This window comes from Crinia signifera, chromosome 4 (genome assembly GCF_055691185.1).
Source record: "Crinia signifera chromosome 4, ASM5569118v1, whole genome shotgun sequence".
NCBI classification, from domain to species: Eukaryota; Metazoa; Chordata; class Amphibia; order Anura; family Myobatrachidae; genus Crinia; species Crinia signifera.
Window position 1 is genome coordinate 41,249,693 of NC_139220.1, and position 20,631 is coordinate 41,270,323.

The following is a 20,631-nucleotide window of genomic DNA, read 5'->3' on the forward strand; positions in this document are numbered from 1 at the left end:
CGCGTAGGTTTTTATGCGCATGTGCAGCCGCTGTGACGCTCGCACACACAAGTCGGGGAGGGGGGCGTGGGGCCGGGCAATTTGCATATGGGAACGCCCAGTATTTCATGGGCTTTCCCATGCGAACTGCCCGGTGACGCGGGTGTGGGCAGCTGACGTCAGCCACGTGTTCTCACACAGGGCGTCTGCAGGTCTGTGACGCCATAGAGGTGTCTCAGGTCTGTGAGCGCTGAGGAAATTATTCGATGGTCACCAACCATCAAAGGCTGCGAATGGATGACTATGCAAATCATCGATTCACATGCCTTTGGAGGGCGGCCGTGCAGGCGACAGACGGTCCTTGGTGGACTCGCAAGGCAACCAGAATAAGGGCCTTGATGTAGCAGAGGTCTAATCCTGGTTGATAATGTTGTGCCAAGAGGAACGTCCACTGGTTCCATGAACAGAGTGTGTGAGCCATAGGTCCTCAGCAGTGAAAACCGTATGTGAAGAGAGAACCCATAGAGCATATGAAGCTTCATGACTCCACAAGCATCACAGCCTTCTCAGAGCCACCCTACCGCTTGTGAGGCCTGTTATACGTTTCACACTACCAAGGCGAGTCACTTCTCCGAACCACCAAGACACAGAGAGCATACCTTTTACATTCATTATTTAGTTTCTTGCTTTCAGCCCGACAGATGGACAGCATGGTCTCAAGTTCTTGGTCAACGTTTTGTAACTGCAAAGAAAACATGCTGTAAAAATGATATAGCGTCGTAAATAAAGTAGGGTATCAGAGCCTTTAAGATATATGTCAGAGGGTATAGAGACCATACCATGCAAGTATAGTGATCACACATCTCCAACATATCCATTAACAGACCCATCACCAAATTGACGTATTGGACTCATTGTGACGGTATAAGGCCTTGTGCCGTCGCTGGCAACATTTATAAGGTCTGGGAGAACTTGAATATACAAGTCCATGTAGGTGAACAGAAGGGTGCCCGATCTAGGTAACAGCCACAGTCCAGAATATTGTCAATAGAATACACAGAAGATGCACTGCAACAGGTTGATGATAAAATCTATATTTTATCCATTGTATTTATCTCCAGTAGGAAAATCTATTTCCTGCACACAGGCAGAACAAGTAGCTACTGTGGCTTGTCCAGTTTATTCACCTATTCAAGTCCAGCTTATGTATTTCAAACCTTCTCCAGGCTTTGTTATGGGCATCTGGGTCACCGCTGTTCTACCGGAAGTTATGAAATGTATGTTTTCCTAGAGTTCTTCCTGTAGATTTATTTATGTTTAATAACTAATCTCAGCATATCAGTATGGGTATGGGTCATAGGCCTTAGGTTGACGCCTGAAATACAGACAGAGCCATCCTCATCTAGCCCTTTAATAGGATTAAGTGAGCCAGAGCTGTCAGACTTAATCCTATGCTAATCCCCTACTGCAGTGGTTCCCAAACTGTGTGCCTAGGCACCCTGGGGTGCCTCCGGACACTTGCAGGGGTGCCTTGTGTTGGTGGACCGGGATATATTCATATTGTTTATGGTCAATGTACCAGGCAAAACCAGTGCTTGTGGCTGCCAATCATAATATATATGGACAAACAGAAGCAAATCCTGACCCTCACCAGATAACTGACATATAAACACAATGCACTTAATTTAATGTTTAATATTTGTTTCTGAATTTATCGATAAGAAGCATTTGGCCTAGGGGTGCCTTGAAAATATTTTGAAGTTCTTAGGCGCCGTGATTCAAAAAAGTTTGGGAACCCCTGCCCTACTGTATTGTTCTATGTATTGTAGCCGAGAACAAAAGGCCTTGGTGAGAAGGCTAGTAGAAGAAGGCTCCATCTGTTGGTCGACATGGGTAATAAAAGAAAAATCTATTTTTATGAACGATGACATGAATACATGGCAGACAGGTGTCGTTCTGCACTGCAACAACAATGGAAACTCACATTATGTATGTATTCTTTTAAATCTACAGCAAGAACCGGGAGCCGGCTGTGCAGTGTGTTACTTATAGAAATGATTCTGTGGAAAAGACAACCTACTCGATAAGTATTATAACAATTATGGGTGAGATTTAATAGGATGAGAGATTCAGAAAAAGAAAGATTTGGTGAGAAATCTCTTGTTTTTTTTTTAAAGACGCAATCATTTACACTTCAAAATCAAACTGGTTGTGCAGTGTAAATGATTGCCGCTTTAAAAAAAAAAAAACCTGGAAATTTCCCACCAAATCTCTCACTTTCTGAATCGCTCATCCTATTAAATCTCACCCTATAAGTCTGCCAATAAAATATACTACTTATGGAAAAGCCAATGAGATGGTTACCTCTTCTTTTCCAACGACGAGCAGAACATCCGCCTTTCTGGAGATTACTAAGAAGCATAAAATAAATTGCAGTTAATGTTTTGTGTTTCCAAGGCAACACATTAGACCTTATTCAGGCCCATTCGCACGGCCGTGTGCTTTCACGTGTAGGCCGATGTTTTCGTTTTGCGCATGCACTGGGTTCGTGCGGCCACGGCAAACAAACTGTTCCTTGGGTGCACGCACCCAGCCTTGCCAACTGAGGGCGGCCATAGAATGATGTGGGTGTTACCCTGCAGGCTGCGAATGGATATTTATGCAAAACATCCATTAGCAGCCAGTGCGAAAGTACGCGCATTGTGAGCCGGCGCACCACCATTTGTAAGGCGGAATCTGGTTAACTCGCAAGAATGTGAAATTGCATCTGAGCAAATGAACCAGAATAACCCCCATTGACAGAAGACAAGTTCTCATTATCCTCGCTGTCTACAAAATCAAGAGAAGCGTTTGGTGCACACATTGCCGTGCTCACTGCGATGCTGTGTGCTGAGCGGGACTTGGCCTGTGTTTAATAGGCAACGCCCCCGCGATCTAGGGAAAGCCAGCGCTTGCAGGACTCAACCTGCGGATAACTGAACCGGAGCCTACTAAATATACAGTTTAGGCTGTGAGCAGTTCTGTTTCTCCCATAATTCTCAATGTATTAACCAGACATCTGCACGCCTTACTTTGTTCCCATATAAGATCCATGTTCTGTAGATTTCCTCTTTAGAGACTTACCGCGTGGTTCCCTCTCCTGCCAATGCTTATGCTCTGCCATCAGGGCCTTCACTTGCATCATCAGCAGATGTAGCTAGAGATAACAAATACTGAGTGAAATAAACAATTACAAATTGATGTAAAAATGATATAGAACAGCGATGCGGGAAGAGGAAACAAATGAACCCCATATATCTACGTAACGGCGGGAGAGGTTTGTCTTACCTGAACCTCAGATTCAGATTCTGGCAACGTCTCGACTTCCAACGCCATATTCTGGCTGTGGCACTGGTCAGAAAACAGTCAGTCAGTTATACAGGACACACAAATGTTGGTTTACATTCATTACTTGTTAGTTTATTTGGTATTCAATGTAAGTGCAATTGTCACCATTAATTCAACGTATTAGATTTAGGAGACGATTCCAGCCTGATGGCTGGGCAGCAAATCTTCGAAGCCATTCAAATTCAGGGAATCCATTCAAATTCACTCACCATTGAATGTATTCCCCCCCGAGTGCAGCGCCAAGTAAGTCCAGACTTACTTGGTGCCGAGATGGCCATGGAAGGGGGGGGGGGGGGGGGGGAGGAAATCGGGCCGCAGCTGAGGTCAGCGTTCCTCCCTCTCGACGGCCGGCATCAGAAAATGCTGGGGTGCTGCCTACAAAAGCCCGGCACCTGTCAATCATCTTGCGAGCGGATGGCTAGCCATTGCTGCTTTGTAACAGGGGACCTCGCGCATGCACACGGTGTAAGGGCCTAATTCTGAATGCAAAGTTGCAGATAGAGAAAATTTCCCATGCAAATCTGCAAACGAACTGTGCAAATATCTCAGATAGCTATCCACCTGCAAATCTATATGCAATTCACTGACCAACAAATCAGTTGGTACTTGTGTAATATCTGGGCACCCGATTTTTTCATTGTATCGCATCACATGCAATATAGTGGCATACAATTCATGCGATGCGATTTTTCATTGTAAAGACCCGATTTTTAATTGTATAGTCACCCATGGGTGATTTTATACCCCCACTATCCAACTACGCATGGAGTTGATTTTATATAGTGTGGCGAGTGCAGCGAACTTTGTGCTCAGTAAACTTTAGGTGTTTCTATACAGACAGGAGAGGTTGATTTACAAATCTGCTGCAAATAGAACGGTTGTTTACAGGCAATACATTGTTTAACATGGAGGAAAACAAATATTTTCTTTAGAGTACACTCAATTATGATATTCCCCAATTGACAATAAAATGATTTGTAAATACTTTTCTTAAAACGTGTCAGTTCCCTTATGAATAAAACAAAAAACGGTCAAACTTACCAGGTTTCTGCAGCACTGTGGGGTCACTATTGTGTACAGTGCAGCAACATGACTGCAAAAAAATACAAAATAAAAAGAAAATAACCAACTCACAGATGTTTTGGCTACTTGCCAAGTCCAGTTGTAGCGGATAGGTCAGGCATGGTCAAACTATGGCCCTCCCGCTGTTGTAAAACTACACGTCCCTTCATGCCTTGCCACCGTTTTTCTATTAGGGAATGATAAAACTATGGCAAGGCATGCTGGGATGTGTAGTTCCACAACAGCTGGAGGGCCACAGTTGGTAATGCCTGGGATAGAGAGTAGGGGGAGGGGCAGGAAAGCTAACAGGCTGCTAACTTTTTTAAAGAAGCAATTGCAGAGAAGGGTTCTCTTTGTAAATCAAGAACCAAAGTATACATATGATAATTAATGTGCTTAGCTAACCTTCTATAGATGGCAGGACTGCATCTGTACACCTTGTGCAGTCCTTTTACATACAATGTGGGAGAGGGTAAGAGGTGGATGTCACGGTGAAAACAAAGCTCAGAGCCCCATTCCCAAACATCTCTGCTCATTTTTTCATGTGCCATGTTATAGCTGGTCACGGAAAAAAAAAAAACTATTGTGTCCGGCATCCAATTAGAGGGCCATTGGAAACACTAGGACAGGTCTGGGCAAACTGTGGCTCTTGGAAAACTACACATCCCAGCATGCCCTTCAGTTTAGCATTCCCTAACAGCACTGGCGGGCACTCAAAATACATACAGTATGAAGTTCCAAGGCAGCCTTCATTGGGTATACAGAAACTTCAGTTTTTTAGCTGAGAAATTTATATTGTGAAAGTATATTAGTAGGTATGGTGTTCACCATAGAGATGTTGCAGTTTGAAGAGTTCCTTTTAAGATGCCTTCCACATCTAATGTTTACAGTACATGTTCACGCTTGGTACTCAGGCCATCAAAAGCCAATCGGACTTTGCCTCATTGCACATAAATTACCAAGGGTGTACCAAGAGTGCAATTGCCATATGAGAGAATGGTAGTATGTGTTGGACGGATCAACGAGTTGTAGCCATAAAAACGGTTTTGTACCCAGGGTGGAAATGTAGGAGCAGACTCTCTTAGTAGAACCTTAAGCTCAGAGAATGGCCCCTTCATTAAGGGGGCTTCACTGAATCATAAGGTGTAGTGCTTAGGCCTGATAAGTGTGGCAGAGGGTCCAAGGTGGTACTTGCCTTCAAGACCTAACGTCTTAAATCAGAGCACCAGAGATTCCTCTGCTGGATTTAGTAGTGCGCTTGTTGAAGTCGTGATCCGTAGAGCTTAATATATTTCTGAAAATGTGGTTAAGACCATGCTCATGACTCCAAAGCTTGTTCGGGTCAAGAACTCCCACAGGACTTTGCCTGGTGTGTAGTGATGGGGTTTTGTAGCTCTTCATTTCATTAGGATGGCTCACTGTTGTGTCTGCGGGATTGTTTGGAAGACTGTTTATAGGTCAAGTTTGTAAAGGTTGAACCATCAGTTTTCTTTCAGTGTCTTTTTCCTGAAGTGCAGACCTTGTTACAGGGAGTGATGTATCGGCAGTCTCTCAGTAGCGCTCTATGTGGTGCGGACAACCTTGCAGCGCCTTTCTTTTGAATCAATGGATTCAGCTGAGCAGGAGTTCGGTAACGGTCTCTTTCATTGGCTATCTCCAGTTATCAGTTTTGGAAGTGAAAGGGGGGGGATTGTCTGTCTTGTAGTTGTACCTTCCTAATTTTCCATGAAAACAAGGCTATCCTTATAAGAGCCAAATCTTTCTTTCAGCTAAAATAAGTATATTAAGGCCCCCCCCATACACTCGATTTGGGACGATTTCACCCATTCCTGGCGCACATTCTATATCCAACTGTAGCCAATGGCCTGGTAGAAAAGATTTTAGACACAAATTCATATTTCATGACATTGCTCCTTTATACTGTACTGCCATTTACATGCAATCTCCAGCTCACAAGACCACAATGATATTTTACCACAATAAGAACAATACATTCTAAATCATCTTATTATCAAGTGGGGGATATTTTGTTTTACATTTGCAGAGGCCTCCGTTACTGGTTATTTGGTTTCTTAGCTAAATCACTCGGACATTACAGTAAAACACACAAACAAGTATGGAGAAGAAATCTAGAACCCAGATTGCCATGTGGAAGACCACGTGAGCGGTTCCTGTAAGATGTAACAGGTGTACACATAGTGCAGAAGCGCCTCCCACTGTCCGGCACTTACAGCATACCTGCTTGATTTGTTCCCATAGCTCCTCCTGCTTCTGTAACAAGTGATTCCTAGACTCCTCGCTGATTTGCATGGTGGAAGTCAGGTCCGGTGCGAGCTCATGCTGGTACTGGGACATATGTCTTGCAAGGTGCTCAGTCTGAAAAGATAAATGTGGGTGTGTAAATAAGAATTAGAGAGCACATGAATGGACATGAATACAGATAAGGGAGGGGTTAGGAACATATTAATGGACATTAAATTTAGGGAGATTTTGTAATGTATAGAAAGGCACCAAACATCCTAGCACTGGCCCTGATTGGAAGGGGGGGGGGGGAACACGACGACGACACATGAATGGACATCAGGACATACAGATGAGGGAGGGCACATGAAGGGACACCAGGACATACAGATGAGGCAGGGCACATGAAGGGACACCAGGACATACAGATGAGGGAGGGCACATGAATGGACATCAGGACATACAGATGAGGGAGGGCACATGAATAGACATCAGGACGTACAGATGAGGCAGGGCACATGAATGGACATCAGGACATACAGATGAGGGAGGGCACATGAATGGACATCAGGACATACAGATGAGGCAGGGCACATGAAGGGACACCAGGACGTACAGATGAGGGAGGGCACATGAATGGACATCAGGACATACAGATGAGGGAGGGCACATGAATGGACATCAGGACATACAGATGAGGGAGGGCACATGAATGGACATCAGGACATACAGATGAGGGAGGGCACATGAATGGACACCAGGACGTACAGATGAGGCAGGGCACATGAAGGGACACCAGGACATACAGATGAGGCAGGGCACATGAAGGGACACCAGGACGTACAGATGAGGCAGGGCACATGAAGGGACACCAGGACATACAGATGAGGGAGGGCACATGAATGGACATCAGGACATACAGATGAGGCAGGGCACATGAATGGACAATAGGACATAAGATCATGAGGCGCAAAGTTCGACCGGCATGCCTGCGCATCGCGATGAATGGTACATAAAATGTGCATACAATCATTCAATTTATCGAACAGATGTAATCGAAATCAAAGGATTGCATGCAATATCTCACAAGTGTATAGGCAGCAATACATAGATCTGAGGTCACACCTCTTATGAACGTAGCGCAGGTAAACTAAGTTGCAAATCAACTCAGCCAAACTGTTTAAATGTCCTTATTTTAAGCCAGTGTAAGTCGGTATTCCAACTGTCGTGCTTCTGACAGTCGGTATTCCGATGTCGGAGAAGCAACCGTCGGAATCCCGACTGTCGTTGAGACATTCGGCATCCAAACGAACAGAGATGGATCTATATCAGGAATGGCCAAACGACAGCCCTCCAGCTGTTGTGAAATAGTGTTACTATTAGGGAATGCTAAAACGATGGCAAGGCATGCTGGGATGTGTAGTTTCACAAGAGCTGGAGGGCTACAATTTGGCTATGCCTGATTTATATGATACTGACAGATTTCCTTTTTTTTTAATGTAAATACATTTATTCCATTCACGCAAATACTTTTGTATGTGCCCATACATTGGGAATATAAACCATCACAAAATACGTAGAGATATTTTGAAAGTTCAAGCAATACAAACAAATCATGTTATCCTGTTGTGGTTTCTTATTTTGGCAAAAGTTTTGGAAGCTGAGTCAGCCACTAAAATCAGCAAATGCCAGACAGTTTGGATTTTGCTCCAAAAGAAGGACAGTTGTAATGTGTGGTTGTGTGTTTAAAGTGTGACATTTCGTCACACTGAATTAGTCACTTGTTTATACTGTTGTGAGCACCTACCTCTCTCAGAAGGTCTTCCATACCGTCCTGCGAACAGACAACAGAATGAAAAAATGAGTACAGAAAGGGTCAACTCATAATTTTATTCACTGTAACACTGAGAGGTAGATTTATTAAGCTCGGTGAAGTGATAAACTGTCTGGTTTTTCTGCCAATCAGCTCTTACCTGTCGTTTTTCAATCCAAGCCTGTAGCTTTACAGGTAGGAGCTGATTGGATGGTGATAAAAACCAGACAGTTTATCACTTAACCGAGCTTAATAAATCTGGCCCTGAGTTCCAAACAATAAATGAGTTGTTTACAGTGCACAGCAATCCCTTCACCAACACTGTGGTTTTATTTTCCCGGTCTGATTTGTTTTTGTGGCTTTTAAAAGACAATTGGAACTTTAATAAATAATGACACACCATAGTGGTCTGCTGCAGCTCAATAACAAATGAAATACCCATTTCCTTCTGGCTAAAATAAAGTATAGTATATGTTCTGGGACATCCATTTAATAGAACAGGTTATCTGGGTTGTCTAAAGCAGTATTTCTGAAACTAGGTGCTCAGGACTTCGAACAGGTCACGTTTTCCAGGTCACCTGGCAGGTGCACAGGTGTATTAATTACTTCCTGACATATTTTTAAAAATCAGGTGGAGCCAATTATTTCACTTCTGATTATGGGCCTTATTCTAGTTCACTCTTTCTGACAAAATCCTTCTTAGTTGGACAAAACCATGTTCACTGCAGGGGGGGCAGATGTAAAATGTGCAGAGATAATTAGATTTGGGTGAGTTATTTTGTTTCTGTGCAGGGTAAATACTGACTGCTTTATTTTTACACTGCAATATAGATCTCACTTTGAAGTAAAACCCCACCCAAATCTAATTCGCTCTGCACATTTTACATCGGCCCCACCTGCAGTGCACATGGTTTTGTCTATCTAAGAAGGATTTTGTCAGAAAGAGTGAACTAGAATAAGGCCCTTTGTGAGGAGACCTGGAAAATGTGCATTGTCCAGGGTGCAGAAGACTGAGTTTTACATTTTACAAACTCTCCATACCGCTAGGGCCCTTGGGTACTTAAGCTCATTCACTTAGTACAGTGGCTCCCAAACGGTGTGCCCTGGCACCTAGTGTTGCCTCATGCTAGTAGCAGTGGTGCCTTGGGTTGGTGTTCCAGGTCCAATTCAAATTATTTATGGACAATTTAATAGGCAAAACCACTATTTGTAGCATCCAATCCTAAAATATGCGGACAAACAGAAGTAAACCATGTTCCTCACTACATAACTGACCCTAAAAGGATGACATGTAAACACAAATTATTTAATTAAATATATTTTATCCTGAAATTCTCAATAAGAAACTTTTGGCTTAAAAGTGCTGTGGCGAGCGAGTGCAACAAAGCCCCTTGCGGGCTCGATGCGCTCGCCACATATTCTACTCTCCCTCTATGGGGGTCGTGGACCCCCACGAGGGAGAATAGCCGGTGGCCATCAGGAACCCATGCGTCGGTATTTTAACAGTCGGGATCCAGACGTCGGGTAAATGACTTTCGGGACCCCTTCTGGCACCCAGCTTAAACACCATACCCTATTTAGTCCTGGACTCTCCCTTCCCACACCCTTTTTGGTAATCCGGACTTCCCTATTGGCTTCACCTCCCCATCCCTGACGACCTGGTCCATAGCGGGAATCTCCCGCGTCTCCCATTTACTGTCCAACTTGGGCCTATGTCCCTTCACTGACCTCCAACAGACGTATTCCCCCTACCTGCAAGCTCGTTCTGGGCATACCTAAAATTTTGACATTACATCCAATGGTACTTGTGTATTATCTGGGCGCCTGATTTTATCATTGCATGCCACTACTTAAGGCATGCGATTTTTCATTGTAAAGATCGATTTTATATAGTGTGGCGAGCACAGCGAGCCCCGCGAGGGGACGCGGATTACTTTACATGTATTCTGCATCCGCTCGCCACGCTTCGGGCTCGCCACACTATATAAAATCAGCTCCATGCGTAGTTGGATAGTGGGGGTATGAAATCACCCATGGGTGACTATACAATTAAAAATTGAGTCTTTACAATGAAAAATCGCATCGCATGATTTGTATGCCACTATATTGCATGCGATGCGATGAAAAAAATCGGGCGCCCATATATTACACAAATACCCATCCAATCTTCCCACAACCCTCCACTTAGAGGGACCCAACCAGATTTGAACAAATATGCTTAGATGACACTCCACCTAAACACCTCGTATCTATAATCTATCAAACGTGCTCAGAAGCCCTGTTGCCTGAACTACTCCCCTTTGTTAAGGCATGGCAATCTGAGTTGACAACTCCTATACCAGATGACCAGTGGCCTACCATATTCCAATGTACGTTTGCCAGTTCATCCTCGATTCAGATTCTTGAGACCCAATACAAAATCCTCTCAAGGTGGTACAGATGTCCGGTACATGTACACCGGATGTTCCCAACTATCCAGGAGCGATGTCAACGCTCCCAAGGCTCCCCGTTGCACATCTGGTGGCAGTGCCCCGAGCCGACTGATTTTTGGACGACAATTAGGAGACTATCCATACTGATTACTGGTACTCCCTTACCTCACACTCCAGAATGTTGGTTGCTCAACTACATGGATATTTCTATCTCACGGTTTAAGAAATCCCTTCTCTGATACTTAATGAATGTTTCTGGAGAACCCAAACACGGCCCCCAATCTCCCATTGGTTCCTGAGACTAGATCGTTACATGCTCATGGAAGACCTTAAGTCTTCCTCTTCCTCCAAACTGCTCTCTAATACATTTACCACCACCTGGTCCCCTTGGCTGCTCTTTAAAGAAAGCCACGATTATGCATTATATGTTGGTACTCCCTCACTGACGCCTGCCCCACAACCATGACACGACACTGGTTGGATTCTACCTCTCCCTGCTCTTTCCGTTCTCTCTCTCTCTCTTTTTCTCTTTACATTCTTCTATCACTACCTTTATTTTCCTGTCTCATGCTTTTATGCCCCTTTCCCACTGCAGGTCTAAAACGGTAAATTGCCGATTTTTCAGCGCAATTTAACGTTTAAGGCTGCAGTGGGAAAGTGCCAGAGTTGAAATACCGGTTAAAGATAACCGGTATTTCAACCCGTTTTAAAAGCAGAGTCCTACATGGTTAAATACCGTTTTTGAGGCAATGGGAATGCCTCTGAAATGGTATTTAGTTAAAAAAAAAAAAAAATCGGCACCAGGCTGAAAGAGCCAGGGCTGGAATTAAAAAATAAAATAAAATCAGGAAACCCGGCAAATAGGGCTTCGCTGATTTTTTAAAACCAGCCCCAGACTCAAAGGCCGGGGCTGGATCCCAAAATACGGGGGACAAAATGAGTAGGGGTCCCCCGTATTTTAAGAACTAGCCCCAGGCACAACCAGCCAGCAGGGTAATGTCACAGCCGGGGGACACTTATTATATAAGGTCCCGCGGCCAAAGCATTAACCCTACCGACCAGTCAGCCTGGCCAGGGGTCCTGGGGGAGTGGGGACCCCCCAATAAAGGGGTCCCCCCCTCCAGGACTTACCTGACCAGGCTGAAGCCTGGTGCTGTCCCCGGTGGCCCTGTGCGGTGGCCACCGGGCTGATCATTGTGTAAAAAAATAGATGAAAAACCTATTGTTTTAAACTGTGGAACTATGGGCCTTATTCTGATCAGTGCGGCCCGATCAGAATATGCGGCCGCAACCGTGCAGGCGAATCCCCGCCTTCCATACGGATCGCCACCTGCCGTCCGTATGCGGTTATGTGGCGATCCGCATGAAATTGGACGGGGATACGCCTCCTCCGTCTTGGGAGCAGCCCCTGCATTCGATGGTCGCCGAACATCGAATGCAGGGCCGCACGCTCCACCAGGTCCCGCAACACAAGACCACACGGACACTTGTCCGTGTGAAATCATGTATGGGGGCGGGCAGCTGACATCCGGCGATGTCAGATGCCCGCCCCCTACACACGCGTCACGGCCTCATTACCATGCATACGCCCCGCGTTTGCATGGGAACGCCCATGAAACGCGGGGCGTATGCATAGGGTAATGAGGCTAAGTAGCCCCTCACGCCCCTCTACGCCCCCTGTGCGGCGTATAAAGAATCCGTGCGGCGAAATCGCCTGCACATGCGCAGAGTGACCTCTGCACATGCGCAGACGATCAACATCGGCGGTCCGTCCGCATGCGGGAATATCCGCACCGATCAGAATAAGGCCCTATGAGTCCCAGCAAGCCTCCCCCGCAAGCTGGGACTTGGAGAAACACAAGTCCCAGCCTGCGGGGCATTAAAGGGCCCACTGGGTCTTGTAGTTCCACAGTAAAAAAAATAGATAAATAAATACACACTGACACATTATAAAAATAAAAGTTTAATACATACATTACACAAACACACTGATACTTACCTATCTTGATCCCGTAGGTAGGTCCCAGGGTCCGGTGGCTTGGTTCCGGGGCCGGTCCGGGGTTCCAGGGCTAAAGAGTCCGGGGTCCTGGATCCGTAGTAATCCAAAGGGGTACCTGGGGAAAGAAATCCTACTCACCTGTCCTCTGGCGTCCACCCCGGCATCTTCACTTCAAGACGCGCTGCTCCCGGCTGCTGGTACCCGCTCCGCTGTATAATAGAGACGCAGAGATCCTTCTTCCTCTGCGTCTCTGCTCAGAATGAATTCTGGCCAATCAGGAGCCGACTTTCTTGGCTCCTGATTGGCCGCTAGGCGGCCAATAGAATTCATTCTGAGCAGAGACGCAGAGGAAGAAGGATCTTTGCGTCTCTAGTATACAGTGGAGTGGAGCGGGTACCAACAGCCGGGAGCAGCGCGTCTTGAAGTGAAGATGCCGGGGTGGATGCCAGAGGACAGGTAAGTAGGATTTCTTTCCCCAGGTACCCCTTTGGATTACTACGGATCCAGGACCCCGGACTCTTCAGCCCTGGAGCCCCGGACCCTGGGACCTACCTATGGGATCAAGATAGGTAAGTATCAGTGTGTTTGTGTAATGTATGTATTAAACTTTTATTTTTATAATGTGTCAGTGTGTATTTATTTATCAATTTTTTTTACTGTGGAACTACAAGACGCAGCGGGCCCTTTAATGCCCCGCAGGCTGGGACTTGTGGTTCTCCAAGTCCCAGCTTGCGGGGGGAGGCTTGCTGGAACTCATAGTTCTACAGTTTAAAACAATAGGTTTTTCATCTATTTTTTTACACAATGATCAGCCCGGTGGCCACCGCACAGGGCCACCGGGGACAGCACCAGGCTTCAGCCTGGTCAGGTAAGTCCTGGAGGGGGGGGGGGACCCCTTTATTGGGGGGGTCCCCACTCCCCCAGGGCCCCTGGCCAGGCTGACTGGTCAGTAGGGTTAATGCTTTGGCCGGGGGGACTTGTATAAAAAGTCTCCCCCCGGCTGTGGTATTACCCTGCTGGCTGGTTGTGCGTGGGGCTGGTTCTTAAAATACGGGGGACCCCTACTAATTTTGTCCCCCATATTTTTGGAACCAGCCCTGGACCTGGAGCCTGGGGCTGGTTGTTAAAAATCGGGGAAACCCTATTTGTCGTCGGGTTCCCTGATTTTTAATTACCGGCCCCGGCTCTTTCAGCTTGGTGCTGGTTACAGCTGTGGGGGGGAACCCACGCTGGTTTTTTTTAAATCCCCCCCCCCCCCCCCCACATATATTTTATGGGTGAAACGGGTTTTTAAACGGCATTGTGAATGTGCCAAAAACGGCTTTTAAACGGTAATTTACCGTTTAAAAGCTGCAGTGGGAAAGGGTCTTTATGGCTCTTGCCGTTTAAAAACCCGTTTAGAAAAAACGGGAAACGACACGTTTAAGCAGTGGGAAAGCAGCATCACTCTAAAGTTTGTTATTTTCCTCGATTTACAATGTTAATACATATGTTTACCAACAATACAGACTGTTTGCTATTTTGATTTGATACTCTTTGTATCCCATTGAAAATGTATATACTACAATGTATGTTTGTTATCTTATCATAATAAACACTGATTGCGTAAAAAATAAATAAATAAAGAAGTTTGAGAACCACTGACCCTTATTCTGGTTCACTCGCAAAGGCAAATTCCTTCGCAAATGAACAAAACCATGTGCACTGCAGGTGGGGCAGATGTAACTTGTGCAGAGAGCGTTAGATTTGGGTGGGGTCTTACTTCAAAATGAGATCTTTAGGGACTATGTCAAAATCGGACCTGGACTACACTCCGGACCGCCAGACAGGACATCAAAATCTGAAGTCCAGAGCTTGTAGGGTCCGGTCCGGGCGGTGTCCTGTCCAGGGGGGTCCCTGTTATAGCTATGACAAGGTACATGGGGGAGGGGAGATTACAGCCTCCCCGTGTGGTCCGGACCGTCTGGTTTTTGCTACATGCCCGGACCATACAGGGAGGCTTTATTCTACCCCTCCTCCTCTACCTGGTGACAGGTGTCACAGACAGCCCCCCAGACAGGCCACCCCCGGACCAGAGGCTACAAGCCCCAAAATGCAGCGTTTGTTGTTCAGTCCGGGGGTTTTGTCCTGGTCCGGTTTTCACCCATACCCAGATCTATATTGCAGTGTAAAAATAAAGCAGTCAGTATTTTCCCTGCACAGAAACATAATAACTCACCCAAATCTAATTCTCTCTGCACAAGTTACATCTCTCCCCCCCCCCCCCCCCCCTGCAGTGCACATGGTTTTGTCCACTTGAGAAAAAATTTGCCTTGGCGAAGGAACCAGAATAAGTCCATTCTTAGCAACTGCCATGTTCAGTTTTCATGTTGTGAGTAGAGGGTCTAACCGATATATGTCTTATGATATAGGACTTCGGTTTATTCACGAAAATGGGATTTCCATTGAAGATGGAATGTTGCTCAACCAAACAGATTCTATTATCTTTTGGAAGGTGATAAATAAATATGAAGTAGAGTCTGATTGGTTGCTATGGGCAACATCTCATCTTTAATAGATCTCCCATCTTATAAAAAAAAACGGTACTTGTGGATTATCACGGCTCCCATCGCATGCCATATATAGTGGCATGCGATGCGATTTTTACAGATTTTTGCCGTTTTTGACAAAATCGTATGCAATCGCATCGCATGCGATTTGATCGCATGCGATCGCATACGATTTTGCACTGAAAAGCATCCAAATGCATTGGAATTAGTATTAAACATGTTCAATGGCCCCCAAATGGCATTTTTGAGGCTGTACCACCCCCACTATCAACGCGAACCCGAAGCGTAGCGAGCCCGCGAGGGGCGGCGGTACGCGTCCTATGACCTTTTCATACCCCCACTATCCACGTCGGCGTGGAGTTGAGAATAGAAAGTGTGGCGAGCGCAGAGAGCCACCAAGCCCGAAGCGTGTCGAGCGCTTCGGGCTTGGTGAAGGTATCCGCGCCCCCTCGCTGTGCTCGCCACGCTTCGGGCTCCGTGGCTCGCTGCGCACGCCACACTTTCTATTCTCAACTCCACGCCGATGTGGATAGTGGGGGTATGAAAAGGTCGTAGGACGCGTACCGCTGCGCTCGCCACGCTTCGGGTTCGCGTTGATAGTGGGGGTGGTACAGCCTCAAAAATTCCATTTGGGGGCCATTGAACAGGTTTCATACTAATTCCAATGCATTTGGATGCTTTTCAGTGAAAAATCGTATGCGATCGCATGCGAACAAATCGCATGCGATGCGATCACATGCGATTTTTTCGCATACGATGGCCATCGTGGGAGCCGTGATAATCAACAAGTACCAAAAAAACCCAGGCTAACTTCACGGAAAAGGGTCTCACACTAAGTTTATGGTGAGTGCAGGCCTTTGCCCACTATTAGGAACTCATCATTATTTTTGATCATGCATCAAATTTTACCTGCAGTTCTACAAATCATTACTATGTTTGTCACAAAGTAGAATCACCCGACATAGCAATTCAATTGTTTCAGGCACCCCTTAATTGTCGCACCCAAAGCATGGAGTTTAGCAGAGTAAAATGGAAAGCTTATCATATTTCAGAACCAGTCACGGTACCTTGCATTCTGGTGGAAACTATGCAATAAAGAATACAGCATCTATCCTTATATATCAATGCCTATTTCCCTATAGATTGTAAGCCAACGTGCCTGGGAACTCGCGCAATGCACTCCTGGGACCGCTGGAGACGAAGCTGAAGGCCTGCCGTGGACGCCGGGGGACTAGGTAAGTATTAAAAAAATTGTTGGGGGGGGACATCGAATGGTTTTTCCACCTTCAATGCAGATTCGATCCCGTTGCGTGCTCCCTTGTAGTCTAAATTGAATAGAAAAATAGTCTTGGCAGGCATGACTATACAGTGCAAATCTAATGTGTTCACTGCTGAATTTGATTCATATCTCCTTCCTAGAATCAAACATAAAACCAAATCTCACCATGTGTACCCACCAGGAGACTGTGAGTATTTAATGTCAGAAACCCTCCTCCTGGGCTGCCCAGTGTTTTTTCAGACACACCCAGAAACCGCAAGATTTTACCCCCAGCCAAGCTCCACCCACTTTGTGTTTACAATACATATGCATTTTCAGTTTCTATTTTCCTGTGCGCATGCAAGGGAAAATAGTATCAATAATCGCAAGATCTGCGAATTCTCAGATTAGCCATTCATGCTGAATTAGGCACATAAATGGTTAGCTGCACTGGGGCAGGGACTAATATAAATGACTGGAATATTCTGTAAACCAAAGAGTGATGTGTGTGTTATATAAATTACTTTGAAAATGCTGTATAATTCAGCCAAACAACCACCTGCCGGACGCATGGTTACTTTACATAAACATATAGGGGGACATTTACTAAGATGGGAAATCTGTTTCACATGGGATGCTACGCAAAAACCAATCAGATTCTATTTCTTTTTTATTTAGCACCATCTAGAAGATAATAGATAGAATCTGATTGGTTGCCCATAGCAACATCCCATCTTAATAAATTTCCCCCATAGTGTTTATTCTAGCACCCTGCACCTTTCAAAATCCATGCAGTTCCTCTTTTCTACCTGGGGTGTCATGCTCCGGTGTGGTGCTTCTATCACAGTTTGATCTGTATTTCTCTGCTGAAATATATGTCAGAATGTGCTAGTAGCACCACAGCAGTGAGCGACTCCCCAGGCAGAAAAGAGGAACTGCACATGTTTTGAAAGGTGCAGGGTGCTAGAATGAACACTAACTATACCTATGTATATTCTGTTGTATCTAGATCATATTCATCCAGTACATACATCAATCCCATCCACACACCAGTATCTACTGTATGCCTTGTTCATACAGTAGATCAGGCTAACTGTGACACAAAAATTATAGTGGACCAATTTGTATTGCGTAGATCCAGGTGGGTGAATGTGTACATTTAACATGAATCAAGTAACAGTTGTGTGTCTGAGTAATTTAGATCAGGGAAGAGGGGTGTGTGTGTGTGCCCAGTATGAATCAGTGAAAAGGGATTTGCATGTGTGTAGTGTGATGTAGTGGGGTTCGGGTAAGAGGTGTGTGTGTGTGTGTGTGTGTGTGTGTGTGTGTGTGTGTGTGTGTGAAGTGTGGATCAGGGAAAAGTCTGTAGATTTGGGGGGGTGTGTATTGAGGATCAGGGAGGTGTGTCTAGGTTGGATAATGGAATAGCTGTGTGTGTGTGTGTAGTGTGGATCAGGGAAAAGCTGTGTGTATGTAGTGTGGATCAGGGAAGAACTGTGTGTGTGTGTGTGTGTATATCAATGAAGAGCTGTATGTGCGTAGTGTGGATCAGGGAATAGCTCAGTGTGTGTGTGTGAGAAAATTGTGGATCAGGGAAGATGTGTGTGTAGTGTGAATCAGAGAAGAGCTGTGTGTGTGTGTCTTTGTATAGTAACTACAGTACGAATCAGGGAAGAGCTGTGTGTGTGTGTCTTTGTATAGTAACTACAGTACGAATCAGGGAAGAGCTGTGTGTGTATCAGCAGGTGTGTGTGAGCGTCGCACACTGTGACAGGCACTACAGATCTCAGAATGCAATGTTATGCACGTTACCATGGTGACACAGATCCGGCAACCCCGCGGCCCCCGCTCGGCGCTCTCCGGCGTCTGCTAGGTACAGATGGAGACTCCTCACACCACAGCCTTGGCCGAGCACATAGCCTAGAGATCCCAGATTCGGCGCGCCAGCCGTGGATTGGCTGACGGGCGACCGTGACGTCATCATTCGAGGTCGCCGGCTGGTGTCAGTCGCAGCGTGGTGACGCGCGGAGAGAAGGTGGCGGTGAGGAAGCGGAGAACACGGAGAAGCATCAGGTCCAGCTCCTCATCCTCCGGCAGCGGGATGAGGAGGACCAGCAGCGGCAGGGAGCAGATTAGGCTTGGATCAGTCCCCTTACACCCAAGGCATCCTAGATAGGGGAGCGGAAAGGTGCCTGTCCATTCATCCTCATACGGTCATACCCTTTTAACAGTTGCCACCCCCTGACTGCTGGCCCTCATCCTCACAGCGCCCCCTGACTCCCGGCCCTCATCCTCACAGCGCCCCCTAACTGCTGGCCCTCTTCCTCACAGCGCCCCCTGGCTGCCGGCCCTGGCCCTCGCAGCGCCCCCTGGCTGCCGGCCCTCATCCTCGCAGCGCCCCCTGGCTGCCGGCCCTCATCCTCACAGCGCCCCCTAACTGCTGGCCCTCTTCCTCACAGCGCCCCCTGGCTGCCGGCCCTGGCCCTCGCAGCGCCCCCTGGCTGCCGGCCCTCATCCTCGCAGCGCCCCCTGGCTGCCGGCCCTCATCCTCGCAGCGCCCCCTGGCTGCCGGCCCTCATCCTCGCAGCGCCCCCTGGCTGCCGGCCCTCATCCTCGCAGCGCCCCTGGCTGCCGGCACTCATCCTCGCGGCGCCCCCTGGCTGCTGGCCCTCATCCTCACAGCGTCAGTGCCCCCTGACTGCCGGCCCTCACCCTCGCGGCGCCCCCTGACTGCCGGCCCTCACCCTCGCGGCGCCCCCTGACTGCCGGCCCTCACCCACGCGGCGCCCCCTGACTGCCGGCCCTCACCCACGCGGCGCCCCCTGACTGCCGGCCCTCACCCTCGCGGCGCCCCCTGACTGCCGGCCCTCACCCTCGCGGCGCCCCCTGACTGCCGGCCCTCACCCTCGCGGCGCCCCCTGACTGCCGGCCCTCACCCTCGCGGCGCCCCCTGACTGCCGGCCCTCACCCTCGCGGCGCCCCCTGACTGCCGGCCCTCACCCTCGCGGCGCCCCCTGACTGCCGGCCCTCACCCTCGCGGCGCCCCCTGACTGCCGGCCCTCACCCTCGCGGCGCCCCCTGACTGCCGGCCCTCTCCCTCGCGGCGCCCACTGACTGCCGGCCCTCACCCTCGCGGCGCCCCCTGACTGCCTGCCCTCGCGGCACCCCCCGCCACAAACAACACAAACACACACACAGATGCTGGCTCACACTTTCTCCTTCTCACATACCAGTACAGCATGTAGCACACTTGGGGCCACTGTAGTATACCTTCTTTTGCAGAGTTAGAAGTGTCTTATTTTTTTTCCCCAATTCTCTTGTTACATTTATTTATTTATTTATTTATTTACAGTTTCTTATATAGCTCAGCAGATTCCGTTGCTCTTTACAATAGTAGACAGTGATAAAATAAACTGGGTAACAACAGACAGACTTGGAGGTAGGAGAGCCCTGCTGCAAGCTTACAATCTATAGCAGTGATTTTCAACCTTTTTACCTTGTGGCACAGTAAATAAGATTTAAAAATTGCCAAGGCACACCATGTGTTCCCCACAGGTCAAAACACATTGGTCCCCACAGGAAAAAAAAAACCTATTGGCTCCCATATAAAAAAACTATCACACTGGTCCCCACAGGTAACAAAAATAAAATATATTGGCCCTTTACATTAAAAGAAGAGACCAGTGAACAACAGTTGAACTGGTGGTTGCAGTAATCTCTGGATCTGGTGGCACACTTGACAACAGCTCAAGGCACACTAGTGTGCCACGGCACAGTGGTTGAAAAACACTGTTCTATAGGGATATAGGAGGGAAACACAAGGACAGGCATCGGTAATAGCATAGCTTGTAGGTCCAAATGGGAAGCTATTTAATACATAAGTGCCTCAGAGGGTTAACATAACCTGCATA

At 47.1% G+C, this 20,631-nt stretch overlaps 1 protein-coding gene across 2 annotated transcripts in view; it reads right to left on the reverse strand.

Annotated features, from left to right (window-relative positions):
* The window catches only part of CENPK (centromere protein K), a 31,073-nt gene extending 12,130 nt beyond the window's left edge, over window positions 1-18,943 (reverse strand). Inside the window, exons 1-8 of one of the 2 annotated variants that reach the window (XM_083181632.1) lie at window positions 18,533-18,943; window positions 16,622-16,787; window positions 8,477-8,503; window positions 6,667-6,804; window positions 3,307-3,369; window positions 3,103-3,175; window positions 2,344-2,390; window positions 639-721 (exon numbers count right to left, since the gene is read on the reverse strand). In XM_083181632.1, coding sequence (XP_083037758.1) covers window positions 639-721; window positions 2,344-2,390; window positions 3,103-3,175; window positions 3,307-3,369; window positions 6,667-6,804; window positions 8,477-8,497 — 425 coding nt within the window. In that variant the 5' untranslated portion in view covers window positions 8,498-8,503; window positions 16,622-16,787; window positions 18,533-18,943. The remainder of the gene's footprint in view (window positions 1-638; window positions 722-2,343; window positions 2,391-3,102; window positions 3,176-3,306; window positions 3,370-6,666; window positions 6,805-8,476; window positions 8,504-16,621; window positions 16,788-18,532) is intronic. The other variant, XM_083181631.1, reaches the window with a different exon arrangement.
* Between the last annotated feature and the right edge of the window lie 1,688 nt (window positions 18,944-20,631).